The sequence below is a fragment of the Ptychodera flava genome, chromosome 5, assembly GCF_041260155.1.
Source record: "Ptychodera flava strain L36383 chromosome 5, AS_Pfla_20210202, whole genome shotgun sequence".
Classification (NCBI taxonomy): Eukaryota; Metazoa; Hemichordata; class Enteropneusta; family Ptychoderidae; genus Ptychodera; species Ptychodera flava.
Genome location: NC_091932.1, coordinates 7196046 through 7222894, shown reverse-complemented (window position 1 = coordinate 7222894; position 26849 = coordinate 7196046). Strand labels below are relative to the sequence as shown.

Sequence of the window (26849 nt, the reverse complement as noted above, 5' to 3'; positions counted from 1 at the left end):
TAACCCTAGATGAACTTACTACTGTGGTTGCTGAGGTGGAAACCATGCTCAACGAGCGCCCACTGACTTACGTCGGAGATGATGTATCACTGACTCCATCACTGTTACTCTACGGTCGTAACATAAACACGCTTCCACTTGAGCTGACCGATGACAGTGAAATCACCGACCCTACATTCACAGTGAGTACCAGAGAGTATCGAAGCGATCTGGAAAACCGCGCAAGACATCTTGCAAAACTGAAGAACCACTTTTGGCGTCGATGGTATACGGAGTACTTACCTGCCCTCCATGAACGTCACTATGTGAAAGGGAAAGCCGGAAACGCCATAAAGACTGGCGACGTGGTGATTGTACATAGCGATGACAAACACAGACTGAACTGGAACCTTGCTGTGGTGGAAGAGCTGAAATACGGACATGATGGACTCGTACGTTCCGCGACAATCAGAACGAAGCAAGGTAACACAACACGCCCTATATCTAAGCTATACCCACTGGAGTTAAGCTACAAATCAGACAGAACATCAGCCGATGTTGTGGAGGACAATACCAGAACGGACTTGCAGGACACTGATGTACCCAATGCGAAAGGACGCTCTACGCGGAAATCCGCAGTTAAGGCTCGCGAAAACATTAAGCAATGGACACAGAGTCTGTCTGATCATGAGTAAAGACACAGTGAAAGTATCACTCTAGTGTTAATAATGTTTATTGGAGTTTGTTGAAAGTTTAAAAATTTGACTTGTTTGTTGGATTTCGTGTTCAGATTCGAGACTTACAAATCGTTGACTTTCGAACTTTGATACTTCCAAAATGTTACAAAGTATCGCGAGATTCGTTTCACAAGTGACACGTGATTGAAGTGTTCGTTGTTTCTATATCAGTTGTTACTGCTATCGGATTTAGTAGTTTTCACAGTTGAACATTCAATAGTTCATTTGGCGCCCCGGAGGATGTCGGAAAGCAAACCCATTATAGAGAAATTGCAACACTGTAACCATTTGGTGTGCGTTTCCATGGTAACTGAGTTTCCCGCCAGTTTGCTGTCACATGATTAGGCGGCGCATGTACGTTAGTTATACGAATAAAACACACGACTTTGAGTGTATGAAAAGTCTGTCTCTGCGTGTCTAAGTTTCCCTGTGAACCCGCTTCTTGGGGAAAGCGAGAGAACTATAAGGTGTACACACACCTCCCCCACATTATGTGATAGATTATAGAAAGTACATATTCAATTCTTAAACGTAATGATGATGTGTACCTAACAAGCAACATTTCAAGAGTAATTGGACAACAATGAAATGTAATGAAAATAGTGATATACTTGATCAGGTCACAGTTTTGTATAATTACAACTGAACAAACGTGTAATTCACAAGCAGGACAAACTTGCAACTTGATTTCAGAAGCCATTATTTTTTAAAATCATCACACCATTGTTAATGTAAAATTTAAGAAGGGTCTTTTATTTTATTAAAGGGCCGTAGGAGACAATATTCAAAATCTAGAGTATTATGGCGGAGTGTACACGGAATCAGAAAAGAGAATGGTGAGCATTGGTCAGACAGCTTCGTACAAGTCAGAAACAGAAGATGTAAGTTTTTAAAAGCATTTCGGACGAATGGTAAACAAATTAAATACAGCTACAAACTAACATTCTGTGATTTAAGATATCAATCCTCTTTATGTCAATTGTATTTTTTACATGATTTATAGAGCCTGGTAAAAAGAGGATTATATTAGGAAATCAGTATCAAGTTCTATTTCTGTCCATTGTAATAAACTATGTTGCGTACCACAGTTGTCTGAAACATAAAAGTCATATTACAACAATTGGAACCAAAGAGTATGTATATGGTAGTAAAAGCTATACTTTAAGCCAAGGAACAGTTTGTCTGTGTGTGTATGTGTGTATGTATGTATGTGTGTGTGTGTGTATGTATGTATGTGTGTGTGTATGTATGTATGTATGTATGTATGTATGTATGTATTTATGTATGTACAAAATGTATGTATGTATTTATGTATGTATGTACAAAATGTATGTATGTATGCTTAGGGGTGGTATACTTGATTTTTGAGGGGGGGGCTGGAGGAGTTTCAAAAATAATTGTTGCCGGCCAAATGCTGGAAACAATTGTCTCTGCAGAATGGAAGGAATAAAATTGCAAAAAAAATTACCATGATGCAGTCTTGGGTGGTAGACCAGCATTCAGTGGTCTCCGGAGCAGTCACCTATGGTGGCATTTATGAACAAGAATTATATTGTCTTTGGAGCTGCCGCCTAGGGTGGCATATCTATAGAAGCAGAAACCTCTTCTCAGTAGGATGAATCACGGTCACCCTGTGTGGAGTGACTGTGCATACAGAGTGACCATACATAGATGAATACTTGTATTCCGCTACTGCACTCCCCAACTGCACTGTTATAAATGTGATGAAGTGTTAGAATAAATGTGAGAATGTTTGTCAAGTCTACAAAAGGGATTGAAATCAATAAACAAATAAATCACATTACAAATTGGTAACATTTTATTAATATAAGTATTCTTATTATTATGAACTTTATTTCGGACTTAAAAGTCCATATAAATGTTGTGAAAGGTTGTTACAGACTCTTTGAAGAATTAATTGTTCTCTTACATATTGGTTGAAGAGAAAGACAATCAGTCAAACAAAAAGAAACTATATCAGATTTAAAGTATAGTAAGTCACATATATGTACAATTGTATTGTATTACTACTGTTCAAAAGTTGCTGAATCAAACCATAAATCTGCTCATGCATTAGAGCGTCAAAGTTATTGATACTAACATTGAACACGCACTACTCTGTTTTTCATACCCCAATAAGAGTCGTGCAACATTGTTGTATGCAACTTTCAATTTACGCATAACAGCCACTGAGTAATTACTCCAGTGGTCCTCCATATAGCTGGTAACAATGGGCTTTAAATAGAACACGTACACTTACAGAAATTTCACATCAACATATTTGCTGAGTTGTAAAAATATCTCATCTGACATCGCTCGATGTCATCATCATCTCTAAAGTGATCAGATAAGACAAATGACAAGGTATTTTTTCTTAGAAACAACATCTTATTTAACACCGCTGAGATACACAGAAGAGATTTTACAAATCCTACCATGATTTGAAAAAAATACATATGCAGTTAGTCTTTTTGCTATTAAAAATGATATCATGTATACCACCATAGCAAGTGCAAACATCTATCAATTTCTGTGTACCTTTTGCAGAAGGACTAATTAAGCAGATATCGAGACTTACAAAAACACCACTGACATTGCAGCCTGTATTCAAATTTGTTAAGAGTACACTCAAGTCGTCCATATAAATATTACAAAACCTTGGGTGACAGAATACAACCTTGCTTGACACCATTTGTTACAGCAAAACTATTGGATGTGCGAGCACCCCAACAAATAGCAATGAATTGAGTTATAGACCAACATACAAGGAATCTAACTATGAATTTGAATTAACTTTTAGAAAAGTGTCCAATGGTTAACTCTATCAAAAGCCTTAGAGGCATCCATAAAGGTAATAAATACATTACTGCCATAACATCTGTAACAAGTCATCGTTGATGACACAGTCCCCACTTGTTAATGGGTACTTTGATTACAGGTCCTCAGAGAGGATAGAGACCTCTTCATTAGGTCTGTGATAAAAATACTTTGATACAGATGGCACTCAATGGCCAAGAATGAGTTCCATGGTGATGAAAACATAAAACCAACATAGGCCACTATCCTAAAGGTCATTAAATGAGTCAACTGGGAATTAGTTGACAGGATGTTGCAAAACATTTTTTCATACTATCCTAACACTAATAGATTATCACCGGTACCATATTTCATAAAGTTAAATGCAGTATTTACAACACTATGAGATCAACATCTGTATCAAGTTTCATCAAATTTGACGTTGTATTTGTGGATATATCACTCTAATTAGGAAAGTTCATTACATATGCAATTACAAATTAATTAAAATGACACTGATAAATGTCTTTTTTTCACTGTTAAAGCAATGTGAGGTTAACATCTGTACAGAGTTTCATGAAATTTGATGCAGTATTTCTTGACATATCAGCCTAATTATGAAACTTCAATAATTGACATGATACTGCTACATGACGTGAAACAAATTGACGAGTATATGTATGAAATAGGCCAATGTCCTTGTACCAACTTTGAATGATACTGGTGGAAATATGTCTGAGTTATGGCTCAGTACATGAGAAAATCGTAACAAAATTGCCGCCACGCAGCGATATTTGATCTTACTGTCTAAAAAATCAATACGTATATGTATGACATAAGTCAATGTCCAGGTACAAACTTTGAATAAAATCAGTTGAGACTTGCCAGAGTTATGGCTCTCGACACGAAAAAAACAATAACAAAATTACAACCATGTGGCCATATCGAACCATATCGAGAAACAAATCAAAGTACGTATAAGTCAATGTCCTTGTACCAACTTTGAATAAATTTGCTTGATACATGTCTGAGTTATGGTTCAGGACATGGAAAATCGTAAGAAATGGCCACATGCGGCCATATTAGATCATATCACAAAACAAATCAATGTGCATATGTATGACATTGGTCAATGTCCTTGTACCAACTTTGAATAAAATCAGTTGAGATATTCCTGAATTATGGCTCTGTACACGAAAAAATCGTAACAAAATGGCCGCACAGCAGCCATATTGGATTATATCACAAAACAAATTGACATGCATATCTATGACATTGGTCAATGTTCTTGTACCAACTTTGAATAAAATCAGTTGAAACATGTCTGAGTTATGGCGCTGTACATGAAAAAATCGTAACAAAATGGCCGTCTGGCAGCCATATTGGATTGTATCACAAAACAAATCAATGTGCATATGTGTGACATTGGTCAATATCCTTGTACCAACTTTGAATAAAATCGGTTGAGATATGCCTGAGTTATGGCTCTGTACATGAAAAAATTGTGACAAAATGGCCGCCGGCAGCCATATTGGATTGTATCACAAAACAAATCAATGTGCATATGTATGGCATTGGTCAATGTCCTTGTACCAACTTTGAATAAAATGGGTTGAAACATGCCTGAGTTATGGCTCTGTACATGAAAAAATCGTAACAAAATGGCCGTCTGGCGGCCATATTGGATCGTATCACAAAACAAATTGACGTGCATCTGTATGACATATGAAGTAATCCTTGTACCAAGTTTTAATGAAATCGCTCCAGGCATGTCTGAGATATCTGCGTGAACGGACGGACGGACGGACGGACGGATGGACGGACATGACCAAACCTATAAGTCCCCCCGGAAGGTGTCCATGGGGACTAATAATGAATGATTTCCTTCAAAATAAAAACACACATATCAGTGGAGTGACCTGATTTGAAACCAAACTGGTGATCTGTCGTCCCCCGATATGATTCAATATGACACAATATTACTAACTTGAGAATTTTGGAAGCAACAGTACAAAGAGCAATAGGATGATAGTTATTTTTGTCAATAATGTCACCATTTTTATCTTTGGTGATACGATCTAGAATAGTGTTCAAAATTTTGCGGGGCAAACTACATATGAACAAATGAAGCACATACTGAGCAAAGTGGAAACTTTACTGCTGGCACACATAAAGTGTTCGGATGAAAGAAAGTCTTGAACCAGGACTGGCAGTGATAGCCTGGATGTTGGCAATAGCATCTTGTAATTTTTCTCGTTAGTAGCATATTGATAAGTGGAACTCCACAACACACAATGTCTGTCCAAGCCACTCTATAACAAAGGCAGCACACGTTTTGTCGCTGCCATTGTTTGGTGACACCTCCGCATCCAAACATTGATCAACATGAAATTGTTTTTTGTTGCAAGCAGGATACAAATCTAAGTCAGCGTTGCATATGGTAACCCCTTGAATTGGGTACTCCCACAATCTTCGCAGTGCCGCATATGATGATTACAATGTAGTATTGTCAAAACTATCCACAAAGTCACAGACTGCAGGAGCTGTGTGTGAACACGTCTGTTCACGACGGTTTTCTATTAAAGTTTAACATTTTGTCTCAAATTTTACTAGAAAACAAAACAACAGGTGAATGTCAATGTCATGTTGTATGCCATCTGATCAGATATTTCATGATGAAGAAAAGAATCTGTCATTCATATCTCAGTAAATATGTATGATTTGTGATATTTATTGGTTGTGTAATTGATTTTAATTCGCGTCTTCAGTCACATTTGTTGACATTGCCTCAATGGTGTACTTTAAACATTGACTGGAAATGTAATTTGTAAACTTCCTGATAGAATCAAAACAAATAATATATATTGTTGTATTTAAATAAATCATTCATAAAAAAGTATCAAAGAATAAATGAACAAGTAACTGTGTTACACTCAACAATTTTACAAATGTTTTATCTGAAAATTTTTAACTACTATTAAATAAGAATGTATATCTCTGTGAAACACTTTTCTAACAGTCCAGTGATGTCTACCCGTTAGATATAAATTAAAACAGTGGTGTCTAAGAATAAAATGTTGACTAAAATGATAAAAATTGCTGAAAATGTATGATACTGATCATTTGACTATAATTTTAAAACTTCATAAAACCCCAATAAAACATGATTTTAATGAAAGAGCATGAGCAGATTCTGAGAATTTTTTATTTTGACCAAGATGACTAATTTTGCAATGATTTAAACAAAACTGAAAGAGAAGATTGCTGTCTACTTCTAAACCAATTTTCAAAGCAACCAGGCAAGCGGCTGCAGAGATTGTTTTAAAACAAAACTAAAGAAAATGACAAAAAAATTAATGAAAAATAGACATCAGACAGTAACATTGGAAAGGTTACATAAGTTGGATATATGTCCAGTGATGTACATGTGTGAAGATTGGATATTTCCACATAATTAAATGTTGAAAACAGCTTGATCTCACAAGATTGTGAATTGAGTAATTTTGGATTTTGAAAAAATTGCTTTGAAGAAACCTCTGTGAAAAAAGTGCTGCTAGGGTGGGTGAAAAAATTGTTGCCATACTCATATCCTCCAGCCCCCCCCCCTCCAATCAACTTGGCCACCTCTTATTTGTTCCCTTTTCCATTTCTTTTTTTTCTGTACTGATTTATGATCTTTAATATTTACATTAATGTCAATAACTTACTGGAATCTTCAACTATCAACAAAAAACAGAACACACTGACGTATCGGTAGTTCTCTTTTTGGAGGATGTGTTGACCCTGAAGTGAAAGAGCACACATGTGTGTGCACACAGCACACAGTCAGAGTTTCTGTTCACCCTTGGCCATAACATACTTGAATCAGTCACTTCAAAACAGGCGCTCACCAACTGTAGGTTTTTTCTTCAAATGGTGTTGTGTTGATCTTCATCCATAATGTCTACCATTCTCTTGATCATGTCAAGTTTGAGTCATGTCTGACTTTGTCTTGGTGAACTACATGGCCAATCAACATTTTTATTCTGAAAATACAGACATTGTCAACAACATGTTGTTAGATCACAGATAAAAATGTTCTACCTACAATATTTGGGCTGATAAGGAAAAGGAACAGCGAGTTGTCTTGTTGTACCAGTCAGAAAAATACGCTCATTAATTTTACAAGTACAATGATGAATGCTATATTACTGCAGTCAGACAAAAACAAACACAGACTGTTTTTCAACCAGAAACTTTTCAAATGTGTAAGTTTCATAATGTTTATGAAATTTTATCATCTTAAAATTTTTCCTGACCTAAGTTCTTGAATGTCATGCATGCGAGGTAAATGCTAATGGACACCTCATGATAAGAGAAACTATCAATAATCTAATCAAAGCAGCTGAGATCACTTGATTTCATGATGCAAAGTAGAAATAGGAATAAAATTGGAGAAAAGACGACTCACTTGGATGTAATTTAAAGGATGTTTGTTGCTGATATTCACTCTGTCTTCCTCAGCATTTCAGGTACTGTAAGACTTCTCATGGCCCGATGTGATGGTTGATAATTATCTTAGAAATGGCACCTTGCAGTTGTCCTTCATTAAATATTAAAAAAAATGTTTTTGAAAAAATGTTAAACACAAGTCCCAGCTCTGAGTATGATGTAAAACACGGTTTGATGAATGCAATGCAAGCTATAATAACAAAATCCCATGACCTCGGAAGGCACTATGTGCATAACTGTGCATGACCTGACCTCTTGAGGGCAGTACTTGTTTTGAGAAGTGGTAGGCTTGTGTGGCCGCACACAAAAAAACAGGCCCATTTTAGACCTAATATCTAAATCTCATTACTTTAGGACCCCATTTTGGACCTCTATGACCTCTACGACCCAGGTCAAAAGTCATGGCATCAAAATTTGCAGAACATTATGGTCTGAAAACCAAGCATTTGCAAGACTGGGACGCCGGCAAAGCCTACTGCATTTATGACATGATGTTGATGGCCAAGTCATGATTTGTTTAAAACATTTGTGGAAATACTAAAAATTTGGGTGAAAGAACGTGTCTGTCACGCAAATAAATTTGGCACAGCTTCTGAAAAATATCAGGTATCACCAGTTACAGTCTGACTGGTGTTTTTTAAATTCTGAACCATTAGAAGTCAAGCTGTTTGTCATTAAAGCAGAATAAGATCATATATGGCAGTGGCAAGCTGCCATGATCAATACTAGTAGTACAGCCACTTTGTTTGGATGTTTTCTATTGGCCAAAGGTATTCCTGATATGGCATTCTGACCAATCAGTGCAGTAATGGTGTTTTAAAATCAAATCAACATTTACTTTGGCTGCAGGGGTCTTCAAGGTACTCCTTCCATATAGAGAAAGATACTGATCATTGAGTGCAGCTCATATCACCGTCAAGACAGACATGAATGGTTGAGATTCTATCTTGTATTTTACAAATTGGCTCTCACAAATCAACCCCATTTTTAGCCCTGGTTTACAGTGGAATTAATACCATTTTAGACAAAGTTCTGAAAAACCCACCCCATTGGGTGGTACATACATACATATTGGGAAGTAATGCCTGTTTCATTGACCAATAACAGTGCATCTTTCAGCTGATCATGTTATGATAATCTACAGTATCTATACTAGTGCCAAGTGCAGTTACAAAAACCTTTGAGGAACCAAGTTGTAAATTACCTGGAATATTGGATATACATGTGTCATCCTCAAAAATAATTTTTGCATACAAAGAAGTGCAAATATGTATTCCAACACTGTAGCAATTGATTGCCATGTGCATGCCAATTATGATGACTATACATGGTGAAAGCTGCCTGATACATTTTACCCAATGAACCCTAGCTATTTAGGTGTTGATTCAGCATGCAAATTGGTATTAAATAGTCTTGGGTGTTGGCTCATGCACAACCATAAGGTGTTGTTAGGATGAACCAATATTTTAATATTTGATGTTCAGATGATAACTGGGATTTGAATTACAAAGTAACTAAACTTCTACCATGACCAGAAGAGGTTTTGGCACCTCTGTATTCTATTATAAAAGGCCATTAATATGATTTATGGCCATTGCAAGTTAGGGAAAAGAACATCTTCATTTTTTTTCTGCAACTATTATATATTTCTCATATCTGTGGTTAAGCACACTGGAAACTAGTGTATGCTGCGAGTGGCAATCTGGCTGGGGCATGCTGGGCAGAGTACACTTGGATTGACAGTTCTTTGGTTCAACTATAGTCCCTCAACTTGGTTCAACTTATATTATGATAGCTAGTGAAGTTTCTATAAGGACATCTGTACAGAGTTGAATTATGCATAGGGCAAAGTACATGTAACATGTGGCAATATTGTGCATGATTTGCTTTTATGAACATAATTTGCTTTTTTGAATATGATAAGGTTTAGTTTCAGTTTCACAGCTTGGGATATGCCAACACCTGAACTCATAGTCATTATTCTGCAATTGTTTCCAACAAACACTAGCTTTGCTATTATTTATGGTAGTATCAGTTTAAAATTCATCAGTGGTAAGAATGGTATGGTTGTCTTTGTAGAATATTGACTATATATAGTCAAACAAATATTACCATTATTATTAATATTATTGTCTTGAGTTGCTTAGAGTTTCTATGGCTACACTGCTAATCAGTATCAGATGTTACCGTACATAAGATAACAGAGACAGTGGCAGACATGTCAGTAATTAATTAATGGTCAATTAAGTTGTGTAAATAGCTTTCATAGAGCTTGCAATAAACACACAGAGAACCATGTACGGCCTTGTCGTATTTCATGACATGGTGGTAGCGGTGAGCTACTGAGTACCAAGAGCAAAGAAAGACCAAGGTGGCAGCACAAACAAATATCAAGTCTTCAGCTTCAAGCCCCCCGAGTGGCAAGAATGGAAGCACCATTTTGCAAGATACCTGCTTGTAACAAAGCTCAACAAAGAAGACGGAGAAATCCAGGTAAATTCTCTTATCTATCATATGGGAGCAGAAGTAGAGAAAATATCCTCACGTTACAAATTGGATGCAGGTGCAGATGCAGATGGCTATGGGAAAGCCCTGAAGAAATTTAATGAGCACTATGTACATGAGTACAATGTTGTACATGTACTTTCACTCCCATAATCCTTTGTACATGTGCTTGACCCCTGATACCCATGTTGGACAGCCATGAATGTGTAGAATAGCCTGATAGTGAATATTCGCCTAGATTTGGCATGTATCACTCAACCACACCAGAGTAAAGATTTGAACTTTTGAAGATATTTTCAACTGCATGTCAAATGTAACTTTTTTGAGGGCAGATGTTTTATTGTGTTGGTTTTGGACTTCTTGCCGAGTCGTTGTGTCAAATCTTCAATGCTTTATACACTACTACCGAGGTTCAGCCTTTGGTTACACACTATGATACACTACTACTGAGGTTTGCCTTTGGCCACACACTCTAGGCCCTTGATCGACAATCCAAGCAATGCTGCAAGCAATTGTGAGTACTACCAGTGAACAAGTAATTGGGATACTGCAAATTCTGTTCAGCAGATGGGGAATCCCAGAAGAAATGTTCTGACAATAAATAGTCCATGGTTACATCAGAAGATTTCAAAGAGTTAAAGCAGAAAGTATGGATTTTGATCTACACATTTATACCTGCAATCCAACACAGAGGCAGAAAAAGGAGTACACATCACTAAGAAAAGCCCAAAGCAAGATGATACATGTATGTTTCTTGCATTAATGAGCTACCAAGCAACTCAAATAGCAGCAACGGGCATGAGTCCATGTCAACTGATGATAGCACCTACACCAAATTTGTACCACACTGCCTACAATAGCAGCAAAACTAGAGCAAAGGCAACCTGACATGGAATTTTTCTGAGCTGCATGCACATCAAAAGGTAAAAGGTATCCATATGAGCAGGCATTCAACAAAAGGTATGGAACTCAAAGCCTACCAGAGTTGTTAGCAGGAGACAAAGTCCAAGTGAAATTGGATGGAGAAAATGGATGGAAAACTCCAGCCAGCTGCAGAGTACTACAAGCTGATAAAGCAAACACAAAGTGGTACTCTGAGAAGAAACCAAAGACACATATTATTTGTGTGAAGGCAAGATAAAACAGAATTAAGTCAAAACCGCAGATCGATCAATGTTTGACACCAATGAGTCAGCATATCAAGTTATGTCAATCACCATAGAGTTAAGTCAATTCTCACAGTGAAGCAAAAACACCACTTGAAAACATCACTGTCAATATAACAGAAACTCAGGGAAAACAAACAGATAATTAGAAACCAAAGTGGAAGAGCAGTTAAGAAGCCTGTGAGATACCACATATGAATACTGTTCAGTAGATACATGTAGCGACCGGATTGCCTTGTGTAGAAACTTTGCGCAAATGTAGGATGAAAATCAACGTTAGAAAATTATTGACAATCATACAAGGAGAGAATGATGTACTGATCATAATATTTCAATGACAAATATAGTTTGAAAGGAACTCAAAAGAAAGGGAGATTCTTGAGTTGCTATGACCAAACTGCTCATCAGTATCATATATTACTTTACATAAGATTACATGAGACAGTGACACATTTTAAATCAACAGTCAATTGAATTGTGTACATGTATATAGCTTTTGTGTGAAATCAAAGATTGTTGTCATTGAACTGGTACTGCTAACCTAATCAGTGTACAACTTAAATAGTGATCAGAATTCCGGTATGGTCTTTGTTAAAAACTTTCACCGCTTACCTACTTGAAGTAGTGTCTCATTCAGTGTCAATCAAAATCCTAGTGTTGTCTTCATTGAAGGTCCATGATTACCCCTTGGACAGGAGGACAGGACACCACATGCAGCAACTAACATAACTCCAGGGACTTCAGCAAACTGTATATTCTAAGTGAAGTTGCTCATTTACAAGTGTTCCCTTGGATTTGAAGCAATTGGATGGTCCTCACTTTCACAGTATATCCCAGCATATCACTGCAGGAAACAATTATCAACAAAAAAGTCATAAAGATTAGTATGACAGAGTTATATAATATATATATCTACAGTATTTTATCTTTGGAACAAGACAAGGAATTTTTTACATCTGAATTTGCAGGGCTCAAAATTAGCAGTAGTCCCGCATGTCATATCCAGTCTTTCACTTTTGGATGAGCTAAATGCAGTCAAACCTAGCTTGACACAGTAACTCGAGGGCAAGACTATGACTTTGTTTGCAAATTACAAAGACGGCCTTGCGATGGAACTTTGCAACAAAGTTTCAATATCTAAACCGATGTACTTGGATGACAGGCACAGAAAACGATGGCCAATGAAAACGCATTCTCATCGCATTTTGATCAAAATGCATCAATCACAAACTCCTCCCTACTACAGAAAGCCCATGGTCTGTTTTAGCGCTGCTGAGAAGATGGTGGTCATTGCCATGACAACGATCAAAATTGGCATGCAACTCTGAGAATGGAACGGATTGTCAATACAATGATAGGTCACCAAACTTTTTAGTGTCACTGTCGTCAATTATACCAGTTTCCTTTGGGTAATAAAGGTGTGCAAGTATTCACATCAAATGACTAACAAATTCACTTCATGGGCAGAATCTTGAAAAATAGGTTTTTCTTCTCTTGTTAATGAAAAAAAAATCAAAAAACTAAAATACATGTACGCATGGGTTACCAGCCATTGTCACTGGGCTACCAACGTCAGAAAATGTAGCCCACGTGGACTACCACGGAAAAAAGTTAATTTCCAGCCCTGTATTTACAATATTGTGTGTTTCTTCAATCCTCTGTAAACTTCTAACAAATACTGGTGTATGTGTCCTGATTGACATGATTTTTGAGGAAATCAGTACTCTTAATAAAGTTTACAAATTTCATTGGTGTAGAACAGTTTGATTTGTATAAAATATTTACTGTAAGAAAAAAGTTTGCATCAGACATCTTAAAATTAAGTTTACCAACAGTAGCAAGCATTTCAATTTTTTTAAAACTCTGTTAAAGTTTTCACATTTTTTTTGTCAGCTCAAAATCAAACAATGACAGCAGCTACAGTTTATGGCTGATTATAATTGTTGACAGGGTTTATGATCTACCGTATGAAAAGTAAAATCTCTGACAAGTGTTACGACGAAACATAATTTTCATTGACATGACATTCAGCAAACTGGAAGTACATGAAACCTTTAGATGTGCAGTACCAGTTGCCAATACAAGAGCACATTTCATTACCAAATCAATCTCAAATATGAAGTCCAAAATAATTTAGCTCCTAAATAGTTGAATGTTTTTAGAAGTGTCCAGAACGTCCACAGTCGTACTACAAGATCTGTAGACAGAAATGAATTATATATTCCAAGACACAGAACTCAAATTTTTAAGAGGAGTTTTACGTATAGCGGTGTCAAAATATGGAATAGTTTACCAGCATATGTCAAATTTTGCTCTACTCTTCACTCTTTTAAAACGAAATGTAAGTCTCACCTTTTGGGCAAAATGTAATTCTTAAGCCATTTTTGGTGTTTTTTTTTATATTTTGTCGTCTGTTTCTTGCTGTCTTAATGTTTTGTTTTTCTCTGTTCTGTTTTTTATATTCTTTAATGTACATACATGTATTATATATTTCTTGCATCTCGACACTGTGTGAGAAGAGCCTTCGGCTCAACAGTCTATCGAGTTTAAATAAAGTCTAATAATAATAATAATAATTATAATAATAACAAGGCAGTATTGCTGAAGGCAATGAGTACTTGGGCCGTGATAGAGTAATTTTGAGGACAATATATACTACTATTCAAATATGGTCTTGAATTTCCTCCTGTCAATTAGGCATTTGATTAACTGGTTATTAAACGAAGCAATGGCATGACAACGGCAAAATATGTCTAGCAACTTTTGTGGAGTTTGAGGCAGGGGTTCTTTATTTATAGTGGAAATTGCTTAAACTCCTTAAATATTCAAATTACAGCAAATTTCTTTTGTTCTCGATGGTAGATGTCTAATAAATATTAGTATGTGCACAAATAACATGGTGTTTGTTTAACTATATTTTGGTGGAGATTTCAGAATCCGATCGTGACCACCCCCTCACGAAGTCTAATGGTGCGTCCCTAAGTGAATTGTTCTGGCATTGGGAAGCAAACTCAACATTACAGGATTTTATTAGAGCCAGTTAGAGGGCCCTGAGAGGTAACTGCAAAATATTCATTATCTATACAAGTTGAATAGTTGTTTGAATGGAAATTGTCAGTGAAACATGGTTAATTTGCCATTCTATGTGAACAATGAGAGGAACTGAAAAACACAACATAATTGGCTTTTAAGGTTATTTTTATTACAATTAGCAAAATGTCACCACAACAGACACTGCATTTTTACAATTGGTAGACTTGCTTTGTTTAACACTGCAGGATTACCGATTAATATACTGTCAAGAAAATGGCCGAGTTAGCACTAATTTGGTGTATCTAGACGCAGATTCTGAAGTGATTGCATGCATGCATGCAAGCTGTTGTAAAACGATTCACTGACAATGACATAGTCCCCACTTGTAATAGGAGTTAGTCTTGATGGGGCAGGGAAATGTGGTCATTAAGAAGTATCACTGAAGTGTACATGTTGAGATCTATGGGCAATTTGAAACATCAGGCATGTCTAAGTTCTGGTTCTAAATCGGGAAAAAAGATCAGACCTCCAGCTGTATTGGCCAGCCAAGAAATACATATGTGCATAATAAATGAGGTACAAGATGTGACATATTAGGGTCTAATATCTTATCAAAATTGAAGGGTATAGAACTTGTGGTTACTGAGTTATGCATATATATGTATAATCAAGGTCAAAGGTCATCAACACTGGACAAAATGCTTGATATGCGTTTAGCATATTTATGTATATTGACGTATATGGAACACAATACTAATTGCATATGCAGCGTATATATTTTTGTATATGGAACATTCCAATACGTTGATATGCGTATCGTATTTCTATGAAGATCATGAGTATACGTAATGCAGATCTTTGCACACTAAGTGTACACTGTAGTTTTGCATTTTATTAGCATACGTACTGTATACTTAATGTATTTAACACATGTACAGAATCAGTATTTGTGTATATATATTGTTGTATATCAAGCATTTTGCCAAGTGCAAGGTCACGTGACATTTTGAAAAAAACATTGTATTGCTAATTAATCCCTATATGCAAAAAATCAGACTTCTAGCTCTATTCGCTTGCCCAGAATTAGATATGTGCATAATTAATGAGGTGAAGCGTGTGTTGGCATAAGGTCTCCCATCCTACTAAATATAAAGAACATAGCACTTGTGGTCACTAATTCATTGGCATAAACGTATATTTAAGGTAAAAGGTCATCGAGGTCACATGACATTTTGTCAAAAAATTTCTACCCTATAGTTATCCCTATATACCAAAAATCGGACATCCAGCTCTATTGGCTTGCTCAGAATTAGATATGCGCATAATTAATGAGGTATAATATGTGGTGTCATAAGGTGTCCCATCATACCAAATATGAAGGGTGTAGCACTTGTGGTAACTGAGTTGTGGACAAATATATATATTTGAGGTCAAAGGTCATTGAGGTCACGTGACATTTTGTCAAAATAATTGTATTGCTAAGTTATTCCTATATACCAAAAATCAGACCTCTAGCTCTATTGGCTCGCTCAAAATTAGATATGTGCATAATTAATGAGGTACAATATGTGGTGTCATAAGGTGTCCCATCATACCAAATATGAAAGGTTTAGCACTTGTGGTTACTGAGTTATGGACAATAATGTATATTTGAGGTCAAAGGTCACCAAGGTCACATGATATTTTGTCAAAATGTCTGAGATATCTGCGTGAACCGATGGACTCACTGATGGACTCACGGACGGATATGACCCAATCTATAAGCCCCCTGGACTTTATCCGTGGGGACAAAAACTGTGTCACTGCATCCTTTAGGCAATATGAATACGATGAGAAACTAAATTTTTATTTTTCTTGGCCTTATACATGGGAATCTATGGAGAACTGCCTTATACATGGGAGTCTATGGAGGTTTAAACTAAAAAGTCCTCTAACACGGCCAAATTCGATCGCATTGTGAAACAAATCGACGTGCATCTGTATGGGGTTGGGTACTAGTCTTGTGCAAAGTTTGAAAGAAATTGACCAGGGCATGTCTGAGATATCTGCGTGAACGGACGGACGGACGGACGGACTGACATGACCAAACCTATAACTCCCCCAGGACTTCGTCCGTGGGCACTAAAAACAACGCAACAGTTATTACAGCTACACCGGCGGTAGGTTCATATCCAGATCCCCGTACGGTCTGTCGCCGTCGCTTGAAAACAATCTCATAAACCTGGCCATATGGGCAATTGTGTATGGGCAGCTAGTTGCTGCGAATCCGTAGCCTCTGCCACTCAGGTAGCTTGGTCACTGGAGTGGTAGGCCCCACTCCCAGCAGAACACGTCAAGGAGTGGCAGGGCTCGATTTCGCAGCATGCAAGGCAGCTGCATGCTTGACTTCCCGGAGAAGGCGAGCTGTCACGTTCAAGCTCAGGATTATTTGTCGATCAAATTTCAGTAAATTTACCTTACCTAGATGAAATTTTGTCTATAGGGTGAAATTTTGCCGAAGTTTGACAAAATTACATCGATTTTTAGGTTCATATCCGACATTTTTGAGTTTTGAGTGCAGACAGAAATAAGTTTTGAGGCAACATGGCTGCGACCCCATGTTGACCCCTAGCCCTGCGTACGATGCTATGTGCTACAGCTAACCACGGTCCCTAGCGAGAGAGTTGCCGACATCGACGGTTATTTACGAGAAGTGAATAAAAGACTGTCATTTATGGAAGCGATCGAGTAGCTGAGGTAGGCTGGGATACGACTTGGGCCCAAGAACGCTGAATTTCGGCAGTAATTTGGCTTTTTACGTCAAGTCCCAAAATGGATTTGAAGTCTGCGACCCTACGTACGTACGGGTCTTTGCAGGGCTGTGGTGAGCGGGGCGATTAGCTGTAGCGGAACACACAGCATCGTACGCAGGGCTAGTTGACCCCAAGTGAAAATGTGTTCGCGATCAAATCTTCCTTTTTTTTTTCAGAATTTTAGACAAAATCATTGCTTCTTAAATCTTTTGTAAAATATAAAATACTAAAATAAAAATGCGATGTGCCATGTCTCCAGATTTCTAAAATATCGTTCGTTGACCGTTCGACGGAATACTCATTTCGCAAACTTGTGACGCAGTTGAAATTCAATACTGACCGCCAAATAATCTTAATGAGACGAGATCCAAATTATCCAACCATTCGCGTTAGAGTTCAGCTTGCTTAGAGTATCATAACATTCTTCGGCCTTCGTTTAGATCGACCCTAATTCTCCCATTTAGGAAATAAATACACAAGCTACCTTGACAAAACTTCGTGCACCATCCAGGACCAAACGCACTACAAATCTGTCTTGACGTCACATCTCCTTACATGGTAATCGGCATACCGTATTTTTTAGCAAAGGAGACACAGAATACGTCGGAGTATTCAGTTTCAAAACGTATTACATTGTGTGATGTTGTCAAAAAAAGTAATGTTACTGCAGTGGTATAAATTACAAAACACAAAAGTTCAAATCAGTTTATTTTGGACTGGCTTTACCCAACATTTCATATTGTTTCTTATGTCAGATTTGACCACGTGCTTACTGGCGACCCCTTTACATGCAAATTTTGTGTCAAATGGTGTGTTCTCCTGAAAAAACAAACGTACGATTTCTAAATGAAGGAGGCGAAATTTGCCCTCAAAACTTGAAACCACCCCTATATGGGGTGTACCTAGCTATTTTGAATGAGCTTCTCGAATCTGCAGCTCTATTTCGAAATGATGGTCTGGTTTTCTCAGCTAAAGGATAAGTGTTCTCCATCGCTGTGGGCATTACTATTCTCAACTGGGGGTACAGTTTCCAGTCGTAATGTTTTTCATTGTGTCCGGGATATAAAACCTCTCCTTTTCACAATTTTACTTTGATTAACACTAGTCCACATCTTGTCAGCGATTAAACATGTTTCAAGTTTAAATGTTAAATTCTGGTCTCGAGCCCTCTTGTTCGACCAAACTGAAATTACCCCTCCCACTTTGGCTCGTCCAGTGGGTGTAGCAAGGGTCGTGCCATCGCCTAGGAAACGGAGGGTGCATTAATTGTTGCATTTCGATGCACATTTTGATTATATTCAGAAGATTTTGTGGCAAAAACTCAGATAGAGAAGCATTAATATTCACATCTCACTTATTCAAGACTGGCTGAGAGCAGCACTTCCATTCAGTTAACATCATTACGCCATTTATTATGCCAAGAAAGATGAAGCCAAGACATTTTGCCCTCCCTGGTCTCAGCCAGAAATGGTTATACCTTACAGTTTTTTCCCACGGAATGAAAACAAATGTACTTGGGCTGAGGCCCAAGTACAATAAATATTTACTCTTGATAAAAATACAGAAGTTAACACAAAAAGAATTATGAAGTCTACTGTTTGGAATACTGTTTGTGGGAATGAATTCAGATGAATTAAATGATTATTTGGCCCAGGGATGATATTTTTTGGTTAGCAAAATGCAAAAGGATACAGATACATTGCTGAAAGTATCAATAAACAAATATACTGAACTTCTGACTGTATGACAGACTTCTAACTTTACAGTTTGTCTACATCTAGTGTTGGAAAGAAACAATCAATTCAGTTGTGCAATTCTGGGTGTTCAAAAAGTCTTCTAAGCGATGGCAAATTGTTATTCATCAGCAGTACTAAAAGAATTCAAAAGGGGTGAATTCAAGGAGGGTTTATCACCCTCCATGAATATTAAAACATGAATGGATAATTATATAAACAACTGGTGTGAATAGCTGATAATGTTGTCTGCATGGTGTTCATGGACAAATTAACACATGGGAAGAGTGCAGATAAATAAAATATATCTGGAAATACGATGGAAATGTATCATGGATATGTAGCAAAACTCACCCTGTATGCACAGTGAATCATGGCTCTAGGTGTCTTCAAGGAATGAGATACAGGTCTTTGTGCATACCGTGTAACTTCAATATCAACGGGGTCATCTGGGCCACACACACACACCTGCCTGTAAATCAAGCACACAAAGTAAGTTGTTATGATAAATTATACATAGGATCTAAAAATTAATCGGTTTAATCTGCTGTTCCTAATTCTAAGAATTCAGAAGACACTATGTCAAATGCCATTCCACATTCAAATTGTGACCCGTACAGACTGTCAAGTTTAGAACAAACTTGGTCTAACAAAATTTTAATTTAATTTACATTTTTGTTTGCATCCCAATTATGAAAATGTTTCCAAGATAAAAAATCAATGGCAAATATTCATGCATGTTTTCATGACAACCAATAAAACAACAGAGAATGCAAATTCCCTCTTAATCTTTAAACAGGAATGGAAAAAAATAAAATTGCAGCCTAGAGTCAATAAGGAAAATCTATTTAAATTTGTAAGATCTGTCACGTATCATGGATCTGTACAGTGAGAAAGATTATAGTTATTTGTAGTAAAAGACCTCTCAGGCATGTGATGGTCTGTCATGACAAAAATCAAAATTTTCACAAAAAATATTCTTATCCCTACTAATTGGTACAGCTACTTAATGTGTACATAGATCTGTACATATATACTAATCCATGACAAAATAAAAGCCAACTTTGCAGACATCAATCAGCAGCATTTAGATACAGCATTTAAAACTTACCTGTTATGTTTACCATTGAACACCGGATAACTTAGCTGAAGATGACTTCACAGGTTGCAAGGTCTCACTGCCAAGTACTCCAAACTATAGACTGGCAAATAAAATAAAACATGTGAATGTATAGCACCTCTGTCAATTCTGCATCTTCCAGTATCTATGAAACATTACTGTTCTATGAAACATTACTGTATCATTTCAGTCAAAAAAGTTGTAATTTTCTCATTACTGCCATTTCATTGATAATTATTTAAATATTCTCATAACAGAAGCAAGGTTTCACCTTTTAGCTCAAAATAAACCATTCAAACTTACATTGTGCTGTACCAAACAGTGCTTTCAAAGAGTAACTTTTAGTTACAGACTTCTTGTTACTTGCTTTTGAATTGCATTTCTAAAGTTGGAGAACAGTGCTACACTTGAAACACACAAACTGATCATTGATAATTCAATAAACATGATCAAAAATTATCAACAATCTCACAGTCACTGCCAATATGTTAAACACCTTTCTTAGCAATTGTCTACTCCCTAGCTATGACATATAAAAAACTGACTGGACACAGCTATACTCACATCACTCTGCCATATCCATGGATGACAATATTCTCACCGATTGCTCCAACCAAATCCAGAAGGTCTATCTTCACAGGTCCACCTTTCCATTGATATAAATTGGTACATTCAGGGTATCCATTCATGACTGACACTGTAGGGAAATATTATCATGTTTAATGGCATTCACAACAACCCTTACGAAATTTTTTTTTGTGGCATATGTCCCACTGTCTTGCGGCTTATAAGCTACACACAAAAAAGGCTGCCAGAACTTATTTTTCATTATGTGCCGATATGTGCCACTAGAGGCACTTAACAGGCACACAAAGACAATCAGTCAAATCTTTTGTGGCAGATATGCTAAAATATTTAAATAAACACAGTTTGAGCAAGATATTGCTCACTATAAGCCACAACATTGAGTTGACACTCCACTTGATCACGCATTCTTAGATGAGATATCCATTGACAGTGACACTACAGCTGGCACAGCAGGAAACCTTTGATTTTCAACAAATTGTGTGAAAAACTACCATTTGACTTTGATCGGTGCAATAAATCAATCACTGACTTTTTATGTACGTTTTGCAAATGATTGGTTCTCACTGACAGCGTAACTGTTTCTACAGAAAAAAAGGCTTTGCAAAATATTAACTCTGGCGAACCATATATCGACGTTAGCCCTGCGTACGATGCTGTGTGTTCCGCTACAGCTAATTGTGGTGAGCGGGGCGATTAGCTGTAGCGGAACACACAGCATCGTACGCAGGGCTAATATCGACGTATAATGAACTTATTTCACGTGCATATCTCCCTTGAAAAGACTAGTCTTTCAAAGAACTGCAACTCAAAAATAACGTATATCTTGTTCTTTTGTGTTTTCTTACGCCCTTTCCACACGCGGGTTTTAAATGAACTGCAAGTACGGAGTAGGTCTTGAAAGCGTACGTACGGCATGGAGGTACGTACGGTAAGCTTTCCCAGCGTATAATAATGTACGCATAGTTTCATAGTGATCACGCTGGGCTTCAAAATACGGACGTGCGCGATGAAAGTCATCGTCGGGCAAAGTTTGTAAGTCACGAGACTGCTATGTCGGAGCCATTTTTGTAGAGTTTTGTGTTGATCTAGAAAGGTTATTCCCATGTATTTGTGTCGTTTTGGTTTTCAAACGCAAGCTCGCATGCAGCTGAGCTCGAGCTCGATCAAGCTGCTTGCTGAACAGCAGGGAGACAATGCGTGGGTCAGAACAGACTTTGAACCCGGAACTCTAGAATCACGCCTGATGATGTCATATATCATGTGAAGACTTCTTTATGATTGGTCAGATTGTTGTAGATCATGTGAAGATTTCTTTATGATTGGTCAGATTGCCAAAAGGTCATGGGTCAAATCCTGAGCGGCAAATTAAATCTGATATGCACTGGTAGGCCGTTAGGACGTTTGAGCGAGGAGTATATCGTCGCTGTTTTTTTCGCTCTGATTTTTGTACAGTTTAGCGTAAAATTACCGAGGACATTATCATTCAGGGTACGTAAAGGTTAGCTATGAATTTAAAACCAACAAACAGCGTTTGCGATGCATTGATGGCCCTTGGATGACCGATTCTGAGACCGCGATATCGTCCCGAAGAACAACGGTCACGGACACACCCATAGTTTGATCGAAGAGCTACAGATCGTTAAAAATTCGGTAAGTAATTTTCAATACCACGAGTTGTCTCTATAATTTTCGCAGTTTTCACTGTCTTTGGTCGTGCTATATTGATGTTGTTCTTGGCGAACCCTGTTCAAGTATGCCAAATGAACGTACGGTATTGGCAAAAATAATATACCGTAGTTAATGATTATCATGGAGGTTGGTAGCCCTACGCGTGCGATGCTGTGTGTTCCGCTACAGTTAATCGTCCCGCTCACCACAGCCCTGCACAGACCCGTAGCGTAGGTAGGGTCGGTGACTTCAAATCCATTTTGGGACTTGATGTAAAAAGCCAAATTACTGCCGAAATTCAGCGTTCATGTGCCCAAGTCGTATCCCTACCTACCTCAGCTACTCGATCGCTTCCAAAAATGCCAGTCCTTTATTCACTTCTCATAAATAACCGTCGATGTCGGCAACTCTCGCTAGCCCTGCGTACGATGCTGTGTGTTAGCTGTAGCGGCCAACACACAGCATCGTCCGCATTGTTAGATTACGCTTTGAAAATTACGAATGCAAGAACGACGAAAATACAACTTAGTGGGCTAACTGCTAGTGTAACAATGAATACCAATAGGCATATCCACGACTCAGAGTACAAGCTGCAAAAACAGCAATAGTGAAATGAGGCTGAAAAGCAATGATTTGGTAATCACAATAACATAATGTATAGATATGTCATGAGTTTGTATCATTAGGTAAATTATTTAATATTAATTATTATAATTTCTTTCAAGCACATGAATGCTCTTTTCCGTGAATTTTTGTATTAATATATAATAAGGGTAGTCGACAAAATACAAGCAATTTCACTTTGCACATGTAATAATATCCTTGTCTGTTATTTATCATTTTTATTCTCAGTGTATGGGCAAAGGCCATGAAGCTGAACAGACCAATGGATCAACAGGAACATTCAATCTGAAGTTTCAGAACAAGATCGTAAACATTAGGATGGCATCGAAAACAACTTTGGATAATGTGAAAAATCAAATGCAGACTTTTAGACGTGTTCTGTTATGTTTTTCACATGAACCTCATTAGATTATTGAATTTTGATTTTATTTTAATGTCTTAGTGGTCCAGCCTAGTGTACCAACATCATTGTTTTACATATCAAAATAAACAATGGGGTATTATCGTGAAGATATGTGGTAATGTTTTTTTTTTTTTTGCATATGTGAGTCGGCGGTTTAAAAGGCAGTAGCTGTAACTTAATTTTTATGCAGTATTTTTATACTGTTATGTGTCTTGATTTTGCCTATTTTGCCAAGTGAGTAAAGTGAAAAGTTACCTCAACGCACAAAAGTTAAAAGAACAACATCATAAGTTACAGCTACGTCCCTTAAAACAAATGAAGATGTGAAGTGTATGGTAATCTCCTGGCTAGTATAAAACTGGTAGGTACAAATGCAGGTATGGTTGGGGAGGGGGGGGGGGGGTAGCACAGGAAGCATGCATAGCAGCATTTTACCATGAACCTTTTACCCCACCATTTTTTGTGGCATATTGTCTGCAATCACAGCGGCTTCTCATGCCCTAAAAGCCCCGTCCCATTTTTTTGCGGCATATCGTCTGCAATCACAGCGGCCTGTATGCCGCAAAACTGTGCCAGAACAGATCTTTGCATGATAAAATATGAATAACCTGCTTATAAGCCACAAACAGTTGCAGCTTGGTATCCACAACTATTGTGGGTTAGCATGCACAACTATGTGCCAGAAGCCATATTTTTTCGTAAGGGAAGACACAAGTCCCTGTCTTTTGCTTGCTGGGACAAAACCCATGGGTAAAATCATGCTATTGAAAAATCAGGGTATGATAAAATGTGCTTTTTAGTTTAATTTTAAACAGGTACAAAGAGATGTATAGATATGAATGCTTTTTTAATGACAAGTTTGTTTCTACATCCTCCTTTCTATTTTTGCTCATGACAAAATTGATCATACGATAGATGTGTATTGTTCTTGTGTGTCAATGCTCATTGATAGTGGTGCTGCCGGCAGTGTGTACGGTAGTAACTATTCACAGTATACATGATCACACTCACCATTGAAAACAATAGGGTTGGGCCACACCACGGTGGTACAGGGTGTTATATTTTGCTGCCAGACCTTGGTACAACACAGTTACTGTTGATATTGCATAGGAGACTTATACAGCCTTGAAGGTCATGAACTTTGCTGCCAGACCTTGGTACATCACAGTTACTGTTGACATTGCAGAGGAGACTATACAGCCTTGAAGGTCATGAAACTTTGCTGCCAGACCTTGTTGGTACATCACAGTTACTGTTGATATTGCATCGGAGACTTATACAGCCTTGAAGGTCATGAACTTTGCTGCAATTGGTACATCACAGTTACTGTTGATATTGCATAGGAGACTTATGCAGCCTGGAAGGTCATGAACTTTGAAAGGGAATATTGTTCAAGATGACTGGCACATACCTGAAGTTTCTGCACAATTTGCTGGAATGGTGGAGGTGTTGTAAGGTCTGTTGACTGGAATGTGGAAATGTTATCAGGGACCTGAAATCAAGGGAAAAGCAGTTAAACGTTAGGATGTTTTTCTATGTTTTTATGGGAATGTGCATTCTCAAAATTCCCTGGCCACTGGGAGTGTGGGATCAACGGTGTGGGAAAAATCGATCCCACACTTGAGGGTCACCGGGGATCAATTTTGCAGAAATCAGAAATCTCAGAAATATTACAGGAGCTCTGATTGGATGATAAACAGCCTTTAATTCCACATGCAAAACAATATCCAATAGCACAATGAGTAACACACTGACCGGAACTACAAAGTAAGCAACCTGGAGGAGAAAGTAGAGCTGTTTGTAACAGCCCTCCCATCGGCGTGAGTGGGAAATATGCCTTCCCACTGAATTTTGATGCCCACTGTCCTCTAGTATCTATGGTCTGCTCACTCCCTACATCAATACTGAAACTCCCGCCCATTTTTATTTATAAGATTACATAATTTATTTTTTCAAAAAGGACAGGAGCAAACTAATGTTGATCTTGGACTGAAACCTATTTTCCAGTACCTACTGCTAGAAATTTTCTTACCTCTCACTGTAAAAACTGAAATTTCTTCCCTGCCCACTGTAAATATTGACTTTTCTCCCTGCCACTAATTAATTTTTCAGAATTGCCAGCACGCTGAAAAACTGCTCACAATCAATCATCTTTTTTGCACGAACAGCTTCTTTGGCAGCACCTGTGTTAACCACTATACTGCACTGACAGCGTCTAATAACAATGATTGCTGGTAATAAGCAGTGCGTACATGTGAAGCATACCTGGTGCAGCTTTGCCTTTCATTGTTGGTGTTGATCTCTCAGTTGCAGCGCTGCAGACACAGGAAAGGATCTACCTGATTCAAAAGGTAGTGAAATTTTCCAAGATGGGTCTGGACTATCATAGGCACCAGTTGGAGTGGCCAGTTCATCCGGTGCAGTGTATTCACTCTTCCTTTCACTGGTTCTCTGTGGCGGTATTTTCCTCTTGACAACATCACTCAGTTGACTACATTGAAAGCAATTACAAACATTAGCTCAAATTATCACTGGCTTACTTACAATAGTATGTGCTTTGAAATTGAAACACTTAACTTTTGCTCAAATTTTATGTACTCAAAAAACTCATTCACTTTTTCAATAAAAATAAAAGTTATGGGCGACGGTGCAAAGGTTGGTACAACAGAACCAAATACTTACTGATTCTTGAAATTAAAAATGGCTGTCACATCTCTAGTGTATTATAGTGTGTTATAAAGTTTGCCAGATAAAGTTCAAATCATACTTAGCTGTTTGTTACAGTAAAAAACTTTATAAAGTTTGACAGTCCAAATATCATGTCCCTGAGGTGCATACTAACCTTCGTGAATTGAAGACAAACCATCAAAAGGTGTTGCTAAACTGAAGACGAAATGTGAATGGACAGAGTGTGATGTAAAATTAAATTCTGTACTGCAGCTGTAAACCCTATACCACCACATATTGGCCTGGTACTAAGGTATAACTTTGTTGTTTTCTAAAGAAAAGTAGCACCTCTGCTGAGGAAAATAGGGGAGGTAGGGTCAAATATAAAATTTACTTTTGATTAGTTTTGTATAGTGGACTTCCTCTAGTTATTTGTCAGGAATATAATTAACCTTTTGAGAGTCAGTGAATTTTGGCAACAGTAAATCAGTATTAAGATCTAGATCATTAATGTACAATCAAAGTAGACATATCAATGTTTGATCAT

The 26849-nt window shown here is 37.5% G+C and overlaps 1 protein-coding gene and 2 long non-coding RNA genes across 4 annotated transcripts; 2 read left to right on the top strand and 1 right to left on the bottom strand.

Moving 5' to 3' along the window:
• The first annotated feature begins 44 nt into the window (after positions 1 to 44).
• LOC139132673 (uncharacterized) lies at positions 45 to 674 on the top strand. The gene has a single exon (XM_070698941.1). It carries the CDS (start codon positions 45 to 47, stop codon positions 672 to 674), a length of 630 nt encoding a protein of 209 aa, XP_070555042.1.
• A 1906-nt stretch (positions 675 to 2580) lies between these two features.
• Positions 2581 to 26838, bottom strand: LOC139132883 (uncharacterized). Of its 2 annotated transcripts, XR_011552473.1 has the most exons (8): positions 25901 to 26838; positions 24647 to 25127; positions 20917 to 21049; positions 20344 to 20434; positions 19587 to 19704; positions 12287 to 12518; positions 7963 to 8094; positions 2581 to 7537 (listed from the first exon to the last, which is right to left on the bottom strand). It is a non-coding gene; the product is annotated as an uncharacterized lncRNA (long non-coding RNA). The 2 variants fall into 2 exon arrangements; XR_011552474.1 differs by lacking the exon at positions 19587 to 19704.
• Positions 22417 to 23742, top strand: LOC139132461 (uncharacterized). Its single transcript, XR_011552306.1, has 2 exons — positions 22417 to 22590; positions 23461 to 23742. It is a non-coding gene; the product is annotated as an uncharacterized lncRNA (long non-coding RNA).
• Positions 26839 to 26849: the final 11 nt, after the last annotated feature.

Coding starts and splice junctions, on each gene's coding strand:
- LOC139132673 (XM_070698941.1), top strand. CDS start 45: ATGCTCAACGAGCGCCCACTGACTTACGTCGGAGATGATGTATCACTG.